General features: G+C 47.4%; 2 protein-coding genes across 3 annotated transcripts in view; one reads left to right on the forward strand and one right to left on the reverse strand.

Moving 5' to 3' along the window:
* The window catches only part of UBA52 (ubiquitin A-52 residue ribosomal protein fusion product 1), a 375,240-nt gene that overhangs the window by 38,963 nt on the left and 322,854 nt on the right, over positions 1-13,423 (reverse strand). The window lies entirely within an intron of this gene.
* ELL (elongation factor for RNA polymerase II) overlaps positions 3,240-13,423 on the forward strand; it is an 88,768-nt gene continuing 78,584 nt past the window's right edge. The window contains exon 1 of the mRNA XM_048830875.2: positions 3,240-3,394. Within this exon, the coding sequence (XP_048686832.1) occupies positions 3,260-3,394 (135 nt within the window). The 5' untranslated portion in view covers positions 3,240-3,259. The remainder of the gene's footprint in view (positions 3,395-13,423) is intronic.

Below are 13,423 nucleotides of genomic sequence, written 5' to 3' on the forward strand. Positions count from 1 at the left end.
TGTTCTTAGGGCTGCTCCACCCCAGCGAGCGTGAGCAGGGTGGGGAATTAGGGGGGTTCCTTCAGCTGGGCCTGAGGCTGCCCCCAGGCACTGGCTCCCCTGTGGCTGAAATACTGCAGATGCCGGAGCTCTCTGCTATAGGTCAGAACACTGGGCGCCAAGTGGCTGCTGCTCCACTTTAATAAACACGGTGCCAGCTGGTGGGCAGAGGGGACAAGCCCAGGCTTTCCCTTCCCGGCCAGGGGGAAGCTGGGAGGAGCCGGAAAATAAAGTTCTCAAGAAAACAGCCTCAATCTCCCCGTTCAACCAAGGTTTGTGACCTGCCCCTGCAGCCATGGGCTGCGGGAGATTGCCACAAGGGTGGGAAGCGCATCCCAGGCCCCTGGAGCGACTCCTACATCTGTGAGTAGCTGAACCTGGGTTCTAAAAACCAGCCTAGTACGGGTTAGCTGGGATCTGAGCCGGCTGCTCGGTTCCCACCTGTTGGCTGTGAACGCAGCTGGGGCAGGAGAAGGGCGAGAACTAAGCCTCAGAGCCCATGCGTGTCTGGGGCAGTGGCTAGGGCATCTGCACACTAAAGTGATGCTGTACAAGAGACGTGGCAACACCTGAAAGAAAGGGGTAGAAACCCCTCCCCCCATACTTGGCTGCTGGCTCTTTGAGAGGCTGTGATTACAGTTTTGATGCCCTCCAAAGGTCCATCTACACTGCAGTTGGATCCGTGCAACTGGCCTGTGCCAGCTGACTTGGGCTCACGGCGTTCAGGCTAAGGGGCAGTTTAATAGTGGTGCAGAGATTTTGAGCTCTGGGATCCTCCCCCTTTGCCGGGGCCTAAAACCTGGGCTCCAGCCCAAGCCCAGATGTCTGCACCACTATTAAACAGCCCCTTAGCCCAAGCCCCATGAGCCCAAGCGAGCTGGCACAGGCCAGCCGTGGGTTTTTAATTGCAGTGTAGACAGACCCCAGGATGCCCTGCTCAGGATACTGCGGCTGATTCCTGGGGCTGGAGCTATTTTTAGTTGCTCGGGAGACAAACTGGATCCTGTTTTCTAGTGAAGGCACAGAACCCATCTCGCTGGTGGCAGCCCAAGCAGACCCAGGGACGTGGCTTGGCTGGTCTGCCATTGCTGATGTTGTTCAGTAACCTCGCAGGAGCTCTGGAAGGTGCAGACGCACACACAGGTAATTCTAATCCCTTTGCTCAGGGACAGACGGGCTGTCCCTGAGGCTGCTGCCCGGCATTGCCCGTGCTGCATTTCACACAGCAAGATGTGACACTAAACCAAACTGCAGCATTTCCTTGGGGGAGAGGAGCCTCCTATCTGCCCGCTGACCTCGCAGCGGAGTGGGAGCTCAGACCCAGCTGGGGGGGTCCTGGGGCTGCTCATTCCCTCCAGCACAGCAGGTGCAGCCTGGCTTACTGGCTAGCCCGTTTGCATTTTGAGGAACTGCTTCTCTAACACCACAAGTACTAGAAATGGCACAACCAGCTTTCCTGTCGAGGGCTGGGGGGCTGGGGAGCCCCAGGGTCCTCCAGCCTCAGAGCGGTGCCCTGCAGTAGCCCTAAGACTAGCTGGCAACGGAAGTTGAGTGGGGTAGGGTGGAGCAATGAGGAGCAGCTGCCAGGAACTACGGACACCCCCCCAGTTTCACTTCACTCCTAGGCAAAGGAGGAACAAACCTCCCGCAAGCGGACGAAGGAAGCGGGGCCAACTCATGAGCAAGAGGGACCCACGGCCGGCACTGTACCAGCTGTTCCACTGGACATTGTGCTCACCACAACCCCCGCTGCTTAGTCACAGGTGCTTGCGGCTTTGACACGTCACTGCTAGCAGCATGTCCTTCAGCTACTCACAGGGCCGAGCCGGCTAACAAAGCCCGTGCTGCACCAGCCGTCGCTTTCCCAGCTGTCACCCGAGGATAACGGTCCTTCCTTTTGCCAGGCCTGTGTAGACGAGGCCTGCAGCGCAGAGAGCGTCCCGCGGGCTGGGCTAGTGGCGGGAGTGGACCATGATCTGCTTACAGCTGGGCAGCTTTCTAGGCAGCCGCTTGGCTTGGCTTGGCGTGCACAAGCTCAATCGCTACAGCCCATGTGGGCTACACTGCGTGTGTACCAGTAGTGAGCGGGGTAAGTGTGTGTTACCAACACAACCCCTCACATGGATGCCGTTAAACTGGAATAAAAGTTCCATACGGGGGGACGGTGTATTCCCCTTCCCATACTGGGTTAAGATGTACTGCGTTTATACCAGCGTAACTGCCATCAGGAGTGGTGGCACCTAGTGCTTTAACCACATGGACGGCCATGTAATTAAAGGGGTTCAAGCCTTAACCTGCCTGAAGAGTCCACACAGGAAAGCCCACTTTGCCCAAGCGTCCATTCCCCCCGCCCCAGGGCTGTCAGGCTACAAAGTGCAGGGCTGGTGTGCTGGGGCTCAAGCCTAGACCTTGAGGCCCTTCCCCTTGCAGGATGCCAGCACCCCAACTCCAGCCTGAGCCCCAACTCTGAACCCCTCCCCCACACGGATGCACCCCCACTCCAGCCTGAGCCCCAACTCTGAACCCCTCCCCCGCAGGGGTGCACCCCTACTCCAGCCTGAGCCCCAACTCTGAACCCCTCCCCCACAGGGGTGCACCCCCACTCCAGCCTGAGCCCCAACTCTGAGCACCTCCCCCACACAGATGCACCCCCACTCCAGCCTGAGCCCCAACTCTGAGCCCCTCCCCCACAGGGGTGCACCCCCACTCCAGCCTGAGCCCCAACTCTGAGCCCCTCCCCCACACGGGTGCACCCCCACTCCAGCCTGAGCCCCAACTCTGAACCCCTCCCCCACAAGGGTGCACCCCCTCTCCAGCCTGAGCCCAGCCGCCAGGAACCTCTTCCCCACAATCACATAGTTTGCCTCAGAGACCCTCCATTCACCGCCCGACACTCTCTGCTCCCCACTCTGCCCCTGGGGCCTCTCCCCCACTGCTCTCCGGCTCAGGGTGGCTTCAGGACCACACTACCCACAATGTATAGCGGCCGTCATTTGAATACCCCCCGCCTCTCACTTCCGTACACCAATCGGAAGCCAGCCTTCGCCGGTCTGACCAATCAGAGCGCGCTTGCCCTCCCACGTGCCCCCTCTCCGCCCAGCAACAGGCTCGCCGGCGGGGCGGGGGCTCAGCGAATCGCCTGGTGAATAATCCATGAGGGGGCGTGTCATAGGGCGGGAGGCCCCGCCCGCCCCAGCGCGGAGGGGGAGACGGTCCCAAGATGGCGGCGCTGCAGGCGGAGCGCGGGTACGGGTTGTCCTGCGGGCGGCTCGGCCGGGGCACCCGCGTCTCCGTCTTCCACGTCAAGCTGACGGACAGCGCGGTGCGAGCCTTCGAGGGCTACCAGGGCTGCAAGGTACCGTGGGGCCGGCCGGGGGGCGCAGCTGGGTATGGGGGGGGCTCCTGGATATGGGGGGGGCCGCCCGGGAGGGGGGGCTCCTGGATATGGGGGGGGCCGCCCGGGAGGGGGGGCTCCTGGATATGAGGGGGGCCGCCCGGGGGGGCTGTGGGGTGCAGCTGGGTATGGGGGGGCCGGCCTGGGGTGGGGGGCAGGCTCCTGGGCGTAGAGGACAGTGGAGTGATGCAGAGTCTCCCCCCTGGGGTCTCGGGGATCTGACCCCATTCTCCGCACAGGCAGGGGAGGCAGTGGGAGGACAGGCGAGGGTAGACTGTGCCCCCCCCCCCCCGCAAGTCCCAGGGATTGTGGGACTGCTTCCCAGGTCCTGCGCTGGTGTTGTTGAGGTTCCTGGTCTAAGGGGAGCTGGATGGGGGGATCCAGGAGGTGCCCATTCCTGCAAAGGTATCTTCTGTGGGGATGTGCCCCCCCCCCCATCCCAGCCCATGGGGCTTCTGCCCCAGCTCCCCTCGCCTAGGGGCCTGGATCCCCCTTGTATGCTGTAAGGAGCGGCAGGGGGCACTGGGCTTGGCGTCAGGTCTGGCATAGGGCTTAGGTAGGGTCAAGTAGAGAGAAGATGTTATTGAGGCACCTTGCACACCGCTTTGGTGGTTGTTGGGGGTGTGTGTGTGTGTGCTGACTGGACAGGTAGGAATCCGGGGTGGTGGGGCTTGGGTCACCTCCATCCAGAAAGGGTTCAAATCCTGGGCTCCCTACCAAGAGCCAGTGATGGGATTTATACTGTGAACTTTCAGACACTGTCCTCCCTCTCTTGGGCTGGGGGCTGTACCCCTCAGGTTACATAGGTGAAGTTTCAATCTGAAAATACCCAGAATTTACACACACCCACCCACCCAGCAGTGAGGCAGAGATCTGTGTTGTACTGAGGGGTTCAGCACCACAACAATTCAGGGGGTGTTAATCCTTACATATCACAGGGTGATAAGGAAGGGGTGAATCAGAATGTCCTCAATTGGAAAGAGCCCAAGTTCCACCCTGGAGGAGCATTCAAGAGAAACACTTCCCAGGAAGGAAGAGGCTACAGCTTTCACTCACTGTTGGATATTTAACACTGTTGGGTAAAATGGGGAATTTCCTTCTCCTGTCCCTGTCATTGCTGCTGCTGTTCTCGCTAAAAGCTCTGATTTGTCAGCTTCCCCTTCCAGGCAGGCAGATGCCTTGCTCTGACCATAGACAAGGGTTCCCTGTGCTCTAGAGCAGACTGTTAATTGCTGGAGGTGAGAAGGGAGCTAGCTTTTCTCTTTCTCTTCATCATTGAGGCTGTATTTTGATATCTTTAAAATTTCCAGGAAGGCTATTGTCAAGATGTTTCCTCAAATTGCACTCAGCTAGCTTATTAGCTACTGTGTAAATAAATACAAATGGAAACACTGGGCATCGTTTACTAGGCTGTCTCTAGAATTAATTTAAAATATACCTTTTTTTCTTTGTTCTTATGCAGTCCACATTTTTCTGTCTTCACCTTGCAGGTAGGTGGTAAAAGATGGGACTCTAACCTGTTTGTTAGAAACATTCTGCTTGCCAGTGTCTGTAGAATAAACCATCTGTTGTCACAACACTATTTTTAATTTAGGGTGTTGGTTACACCACAGAAGTGAGTTGGGCAATCTCTGCATGAGGGTTAAAGGTAATTACAGTCCCAGGGTTTATCAACTTAACATTGGTAACAGCAATTTATATTTTAATGAGTGTTTATCAGCTTTGTGAAAGGTCAGCAGTGATGAGTGAAGGAAACATTAGGCCTCTAATAGTGCAGTAGCTTTTCTCCAAAATTAGTCTGTCAAGGAAAGTGTTTTTTTGGTGGGGAGGGGGTGGGAAGGAAGGATTTTAGGCAGCTGTGTTAAATATTTTGGGAAACTAGTTTGAGTGCTTGTCACACATGAATAGGGTTGCTTATTTTCTAAATGAAGTGTGGTTTCTATCATTGTTTGGTAGCCAAGGGCTACTAATGGACTTTGCTTTCTGCTCCCCATCTGAAAGAGAGAGACAGTTGGGCTTGTCTGCTACTAATGGTTAAATTGGTAGGAAAGGATGAGAGTTCACTAGTTTGTGTAATAAATAACCTGACAATTTGTGGGCTATTAAACACTTACGTTGTTTCTGTGTTTGTTCTATAAACAGTTTCTCTAGCTTGTTGAACTTGTCGTCTTCCTCTGAAATGTGCTGTGCCAAGAAGCCGTCGTACTGCTCTTTCAGTATATGTGAAGGCTAGTCTTTAATTTCATTTGGGCTTGTAGAAGGTAAATGGAAGGATCTTGCAAAGGGTTTGTCCTGGTCTTTTTGAGTTTAAATCTGGTGTAACTGACTGCAGTATTGCTCTAGCTCTTATCCAAGAAAATGTAAAAATCCAATTCTGTTTATTACCTGAAGTCAGATCTGTTTGGAGTCTGACCTGTCCATATCCCTGTATAGTATGTTAGTGTGAATCCTGTGGCCAGTCTCTGGAATTCTGCCAAAACAGTCAAGATAACAAAGTTATCTCCAGTTACTTTCTGAGTTTGCTCTTTGATTTTTGTAACGCATGTGTTGAGTGTATAGTCCATAAGTGAACAGCCAAAAGGAGTATTTGCCATCAGCTTTTGATTTTTCCCTTCCCCTTGCATGCTTGATAATAGCTTGCACCACTGGCAGATAACATAGGCAAAGCTAATTTCTGTTCAGTGACTTGGCTTCTAGTTAGAAGCCTCTGAGCAGCTTATTGGACTTCTCCCTCCTAGTTGGGTCTTTGTTGATATATGGCAAGTCATTTTTGGCCCAAGCCACTCTTCCATGTGTTGTTGTACCATTTTCGTTGATTTAGGAGTAATTGAAATATTATTTATAGATAGAGGGTATAAAACTCCTTTTGGAGAAGGGCGAATTACATTTTTAAAATTGTCCATGACCCAAGTGCATAAAGTTAGGGTCATATACTCACCTTGATCCACAATGGATCTCCCACTGAGGTGGGCATGAAGATCAAGGATATGTTGTGACTCTTGTGTAGTAACAAAAATTGTAGCAATGCTATGTTCAGCATCATTGGGGGGAAGAGGAGAATGCACTTCTAGGACCACTATTATTTCTGCCATTTGTCTGACCCTTTGCCCATGTAATTACCCTCATGATTGTGGACTTTTGAAAACTAGATGTACAGTTGCACAGCTTAAGTTTGACTCTCTGATTCTGTGTTGTCATTCTGTTTAAGAGCTAATAACCACGGAGATAAAATGGGGCAATATTTCACATCTTAGCCGGAAACAGCTCTGTCTGCAATCCAAGGAAGATGGCTGTGTGTCAGCTTTGCTTTACTCCATCTCCACTATTGGCATATGCATATGTTCTGCTTGGCAGTCACCTTGTGCATCAGGCAGGACACAGATGCCAGCTTTCTCCTGCCTCCTGTTCCTTCTGGTCAGCCAACAATTCCCATGACTCTCCTGAGATGGTCAGTTCAAGACACCATTGATGCACTTCCTATTTTTCTGTTTGGTTAGCCTGGGTCCTGAACATTGTACAGTACTAGTGTTGACCCATTTCCTAATTCAGGACCAAAGATATGCTCTTAATCCATTCACCACCCTTTTCAAATGTGGCAGAGCCACCCTTTCCCCTTGTACATGACATAAGCCTGTTGTACAACTGAAAACCATAGTACAGGATACTCCCAGTTAGCTGAATAGCATGGGGGACTGGGATTTTATTCAGATAAATCGAGAGGGCAGGAGCCATTCAGCATTGGAGTGGCCTGGAACAATGACTCCTCCTCTGAACCCTAGCCCAGAGTCTCTGCTGTGCCCCACTCACTCACTCCTGTCACAGCAGCCTGCAGAGGGCTCCCTGTGTTGCCACAGGACTGGTAACACCCCATCCCTGCAGGGGCAAGGTTTGGGACTGAGCAAAGACCTCCAGCCAGGACTCTGCTCTGCCCCATCAGGACTACAGCCTTCCCTGCACCTTGTGCTTACAGGGATCAGGTGTCACTGGCCCTGCTGCAGTGCAGGGAACTCTCTGCAACTTGGCTGTCACAGCCTCATGTCAGTGGGGCCATAGAGGGCTCCCTGCACTGCTGCAGGACCCTGCCTGGCAGGGGGCTTGGTCATCCTCCATGCAGTTCTAACCGGGGGTGGGGTGTCTCAGCTCTATTATCTGAACCTCCGCATTATTCAATCCCTTCGTTTTCCTGCAGTGTACGATACATGGGAGACAAGGAAGAGATTCAGATAATGCGGTGGTACAGATAATAGAGTTTTGGCTAAATGGGCATATACTGTACTAAAATGCTTATACATGACATGTCAGGCTTAAATGTCACGTAGCAACTGGCAAGGTTCTACATCCTGTGGTGGGGTGGGTGAGGGTATGTGGGTAGCATTAAGGCTGATGATGGAACCTCTAATTGTGACTCTCCTAAGGCTCTAGCCTGTAGTTCTTTAAAACTGCAGCTTCACGGTTTAAAGGGCAATATGCCTTTTATGTATGGCATATTATATATATATGTTTAGAATTAATGTATGTGCTTTCTGTATTACATCTGCTATCAGACTTTCTCCTTTATTTGTGAAGATTGTAGTGATTATGAAATTCAGGAGCTGTGAGTATGGCAAGTGGAGACGATGCAAGCTTCTGTCGCTGCTCCTCAGTCCTAGCCTGCAGGCACTCCTCCACCCCTACTTTTCCATTGTGCCTCTCTTGAGCTGAGGCCACCAGATGAGCCAGACTAGTAAATTTTGGGTTGTGGACTGCCGAAGGGTATTGCCCCTCCGCAGCATGCTCTAGTCTTTTGACTTTAATCCTGGAACTTTGGTCTGTTGATGACATGTGAATCTTCCAGCTTTGGGAGTGAGGTACTGCTCCTGTGCCAGTTGCACTCTTGTTTTTATTTTCAGTCAAATGCCCATTAATTTCTCAGTGCTAAAGTGAAAGCTACCAAAGTAGATGCTGAGTGTAAGAGATCTGGTTCATTTGCACATCAAGTTATTTTACAGCATGCATGGCCACACAGAGTTTTCTTTTTGTTGTCTTGTGGGAAATCAAAAATGAGGCCTTTAATTTTCAGCACGGACTGTTCAAAGGTATGCACATGTCTCGATGTTTGTTGAGAGCATATAGCTTTTTAATCAAAACCCATTACATTATCTTAAAGCTTTTTGCATAATTACTCCTTCTCTGTAACCTGTCTCTTCTCCTACCTCATTAGTTAACTGATGCCTTCAGTCCATCAAAATTGAAGCATTTATGACATCACTAACATGGGATTATGACGTTGCTAAGTGAATCATCAGGAGGAGGTTGGTTAGAAAAGGAAACTCGTCTGTTTGCACATACACCCCTTGATGATCAGCAGTGATGGGGCAGGATATACCAAACTTTACTGGTCTGTTAAAACTTCCATTAAAGATTTTTTTTTTTTTAATCTTGACCTGAATGTGCTGCCTTCCATTTCAAGAAAGGGGACAGACAGAGGTTTGAGGTATGTTTTGGCTGTTTCCTTTCAGTTATTTAGGGTAGCTTTTCTCCCAACCATATATCATTTAGATCTGCTCAAATTATAGATTTATTTCTCTACTCTTCAAATTGCATGGGAAGGAATTGTCTATAATTTACATCTAAAGTGACGTACAGTTGCTATGGGATTCAGTGGCAGATTATAAACCTATTATGTGCTTTTTTATACTGCTGGTAGCTGACTGAAAACTAGGGCTACTTGGTGATATGCCAGTGAGAAGTAGAGAGAACGATATTTTGTCAGGCTATCACTGAAAATGGTAGCAAGAGGAAATCGTATTTGAAAAGTGCTATAGCAAGCTTATGCCTTAAAGAAGGCACACCATTAATTTGAAAATCACAATTCTGTCTTGAAATATTTTATCTATATATTGTAACAAGTAACTCCGAGAGCAAGTAACACTGAAAGATTAGTGCCCAGTTCTTCATCTGCAGATAGGTCTTAAATCCTGCAAGGTGCTGAGTATTGTGGCACAAATCCAGCAGCTGGATTAAGGCCACTGTGTTCAGCATCTTGCAAGAAGAAACTCATGCTTATTTCCACCGTTTCCATTGCATGATCAGCTAACTTCTATATTGCAAATCTCTTATAAACATCAGCAGGGGAACAGAAAAAACATTTTAAATTCCTTACAAAATACTTTTAAACTTCAGACTATTTGAAGTATATGTTATCAAACTCTGGTCGTTCAAAATTGGGCTTAAGAAAACCCTGTTTGATAGCATCCTTTTAAGATGAGCACTATGCACTGTTACAAAATATATATTCTGAGTGGCTTGTATGCTTACAGTATAAACTAAGGGCTAACCTTAGAGCGTGGCCTATTAATAGGTGACCCTCAAACACATGTGTCTCAATCACTTTGAAATGTGTTTTCTTATTTTTTTTACTTTATTGTAATGCTCCTTGGCAGAGAGACTGCTGCTGTTATGTCGCAGTCACTCACTCACATAGTAAAGGCTTTTGTCCTGCTAGCAGAGCAATTCTTTGTTACCAACAGGGGAGGAGAAAGTCTTAAAGCCCCCAAAAAACAAAACCTAAAATTTGAGAGCTCAGTGTAGAAAAATGGAGGCTGGTCAGTTATGTGTTTTATTTCCTCAATAATTTGCACAGTCCCCACTGTGTGCTCTGTGGCAGGGTGAGTTTGTAAAGTATCTCTAAATCTGTTTGTGCATGTTATGAAGTGAGAAGGGAGAGACAGTACATGCATTACTGTAATACCAACTTCTGCCAAATAATCCCTGAAAGAGGAATACATTTTGGCTGATTTAATGGTTTGCAAATAATGCATAAAAGGAGACACTGGGATGCATAGAGTTGCTTTGCAAGAGTAGGTAAAGTTTGGAGCTACACCAGCTATTTTAAGGCTCTATATAGAGTAGTCAGACTTGTACGTGCAGTTGTAAGGATGTCAGGGATTGTTTTTTTGGTGTGAGGGAAGAGGGGGTTCTCCTTAGTCTAGCATCAGCAGTAATTTCAAGAGCATTAACAACTTTCTACTTACCCCAGAAATGTTAAGGATGACGCTTTTATGAACATCATCCTAACAAAAGGAACCAGATTGACATCCCCCGACTAGCATCCTCTTGCACACAGAGCAGGCACAGAATAGACAGCAGTAAAGCCAGTTTTCCCCAACCAGCATGCCTAAACCCTTACCTGGACACATCATGCAGAGAAGGGAGCTTAGATTTTGTAGGAGAAATAACTTTCTGTGGTAGCATTAATGTTGCTTAGAGTATCCCATGCATTAAGGCAGTCTTTGCACATTGTAGTAACTTGGTGTTGCGTGTTGACTGATCTTTAAGAATTTTGGTATAATAAACAGGATGACACCATTCTTCGTAGCTCTTGTCCTAACCTGATAGTTTGTTTTGAGTTCTCGTGCTGAAGTGAAAAGGGAAACGTTAAAAATCCAATGCATTTTGCATTGCCCTAGTGAATAGTCAGGGTTTAGAAAAAACACTGCTGTGTACACTTAGTCTCTCCTTTCTTTGTTTTGGACGAATGCCTTTTTAATTTAAAGAAACCAGATTTGTTTAACTTTGAAAATTGGTCACTGCATATGAATATGACTTTATTTGGCATCCCACCTCCACCCATTTTGAGGCTTCTCTGATCTAGCTACAGTCTGGTGGCTTCTGTTAACCTCAGGCGTGCCGCCCCCCTTCCCCTCCACAATCTATACAGCAAAGCCACTTGGCCTTTGTTATCTAGGAGAGAATTTCATGCAGTTTGGACTGTAGCAACAAACTTCAAGTACTTGATGCTAAAGGGCAGCTCCTTGTCTGACAAGGTGATGTTCCAGCTTATCAGCAGCCATGTGTGGCCTCTTTTCATGTGCCCAGCCTACAGCCATCCCTGGGCCCTTTCAGAAAAGATAAAACCGTTTCTGATGCATTCGCCTCTTGGACCAACTGGAGTAGAGAAAAGGGGTGGACCAAGTGACTTGAGAGATGTGGTCTGAGGATAGGACTGTGAACCAAGGATTCCTGAGTTCTACTTCTCCTTGAACCTTTGCTACAGATTATGCTATTTATTTAAAGGTAGAGACTGATGTCCCCTTTTTAGATCGATGCAGCTCCATGTGACAGAGATTAGCGGGTACTACAGAACACTCTAAAACATTTCAGTCATTTCCTATATCTGTTTACTGGTGAAGTCTGATTATTACCACATCCCTTTTAAAAAAGTTATTCTTTGGAGTGCTGGTTAAGAGCTTTCAAACCCCAAATTCTAGTTCAGTAATGTTTGGATGACATGCCCCTCCTTTGATTAGAGAGAAATCATTTTCTGATACTTACAGCACAGTAAGAAGAGTTTAGTATGGACTAATTAATAGTGTGTAGCAAGAATAAGAATGTTGCACACAACCCTAGCAAAGGATACCAGTAGGGATGGAAGAAATACTGGCTTAATCTACATGGTGTAGATCCTTTGGGCATAAAATCTCCCAATACCCTAAGTGGAAGAAGCTTTCATCTTGATCTTTATATTCCTGCTAGCAGAGGGCCTGCCATTATATGATGGGCTGCATTCAGGAGCTTATGTGCCAGTTGTGGTTATTAGAATCATATTCCACATTTCAGTGTGTAGACTCTGTATGATTTTTGTTGCTGTACCTTTCCAGCTCCTCGGCACAGTTTTAAATTATTGTTGACTCATAGTCACTGTGAAAAAATCAAATAGTCTCTCTGATTTTTTTCCACCCCCCCCACCCCCAAAAAAGAGAGCAGGGGAACAAGGGAATTGACAAAACTTTACTTGTGTAACCTGTTAGCCACTGACTTTGGCTTTGCTGAGGAAAAACTCACTTGGGCAAGTTGTGTCAAGTAAACCTACTCTGAAAGCACTTTGAAATCTGCAATGGCCTGGAAGTCATACCACTTGGTCACAAGATGACAGGTGTGAGGAAAGATCACAAATTCTTGATTGGTTCAGTGGGACAAATATCTTTCAGTGAATGAGGTGGATATGAATTTTATTATAAGTGTTTAAAAAAATACCCAAGGGAAATTAGAGACTCAAATTTAATCTTTCTAAAACTAAAAATAACACTGAGTCTGACTTAAATGCACAAAAGCAAGAAAAGTCCTACTTGAGAATGGTGTAAAGCAGCTTTTTAATTTGAGTCAGAACTGCGCTAGTCCATTTTCAACCAGGAACTTCCTTGCATTTGTGGGTTTGTAAGGTCTTTAATATTTCAGCAAACAAATTCTCAGTGGACTTCTTTCCATTGCCTTCAATGGGAGCAAGATTTGGCGCCATCCCTTGAATTTGTGAATTCGTCTTTAAAAGAGATGGACTGCTGTTATAACTTGAGTGATTTGTACCTAAATCATACTTGACTTACTACTGTGAATAGTCCTACTGAATATAAAGAATAGAAGTAAGATTTTTTTTATCATTAACTCTGACTGGCAAATGGAGCACTGTCTTGATTTGGACTGAAAACAAATTAATCCCATGTGTGAAGCTGTGGTTACCTGGCTTGATGAAAGCTGCGTCCATTGAAGAACCTATCTACAGGGAAGGAATGAACCTGGAAAAATATCCACAAATATGGTTAAAGTTCAGAAACATCCTCAGTCTGATGAAATAACTATACTAGGACTTTCTGTGTAGAATGTAAATTAGATCTCACTACTGGAACTAATACAGACTAGTTGGACTTGATTTTGAAAACAAAATAACCCATGATACCCACAGGGAGAAACTAAAAGGTTGCACATTTAAACTGGTAAAAGGAAATAGTATTGTTCATAACGCATTTTATGGCAGCGAGTTTCATAATTATATCGGGATTCACAAAGGGTTATGCATATGTCTGGCTAATAAGAAAGTTCCATTACATGAGATAGGATAAGAATATAAGGATATAAACTTGTGATTCAAGACATGAGACATAAATTGACAGGAATTAGAAAGAAACTTTCTCCAGCACATCTGTCCAAATTTTTTTTTTTTATTAAAATTTGGTA

This window comes from Caretta caretta, chromosome 25 (genome assembly GCF_965140235.1).
Source record: "Caretta caretta isolate rCarCar2 chromosome 25, rCarCar1.hap1, whole genome shotgun sequence".
NCBI classification, from domain to species: Eukaryota; Metazoa; Chordata; order Testudines; family Cheloniidae; genus Caretta; species Caretta caretta.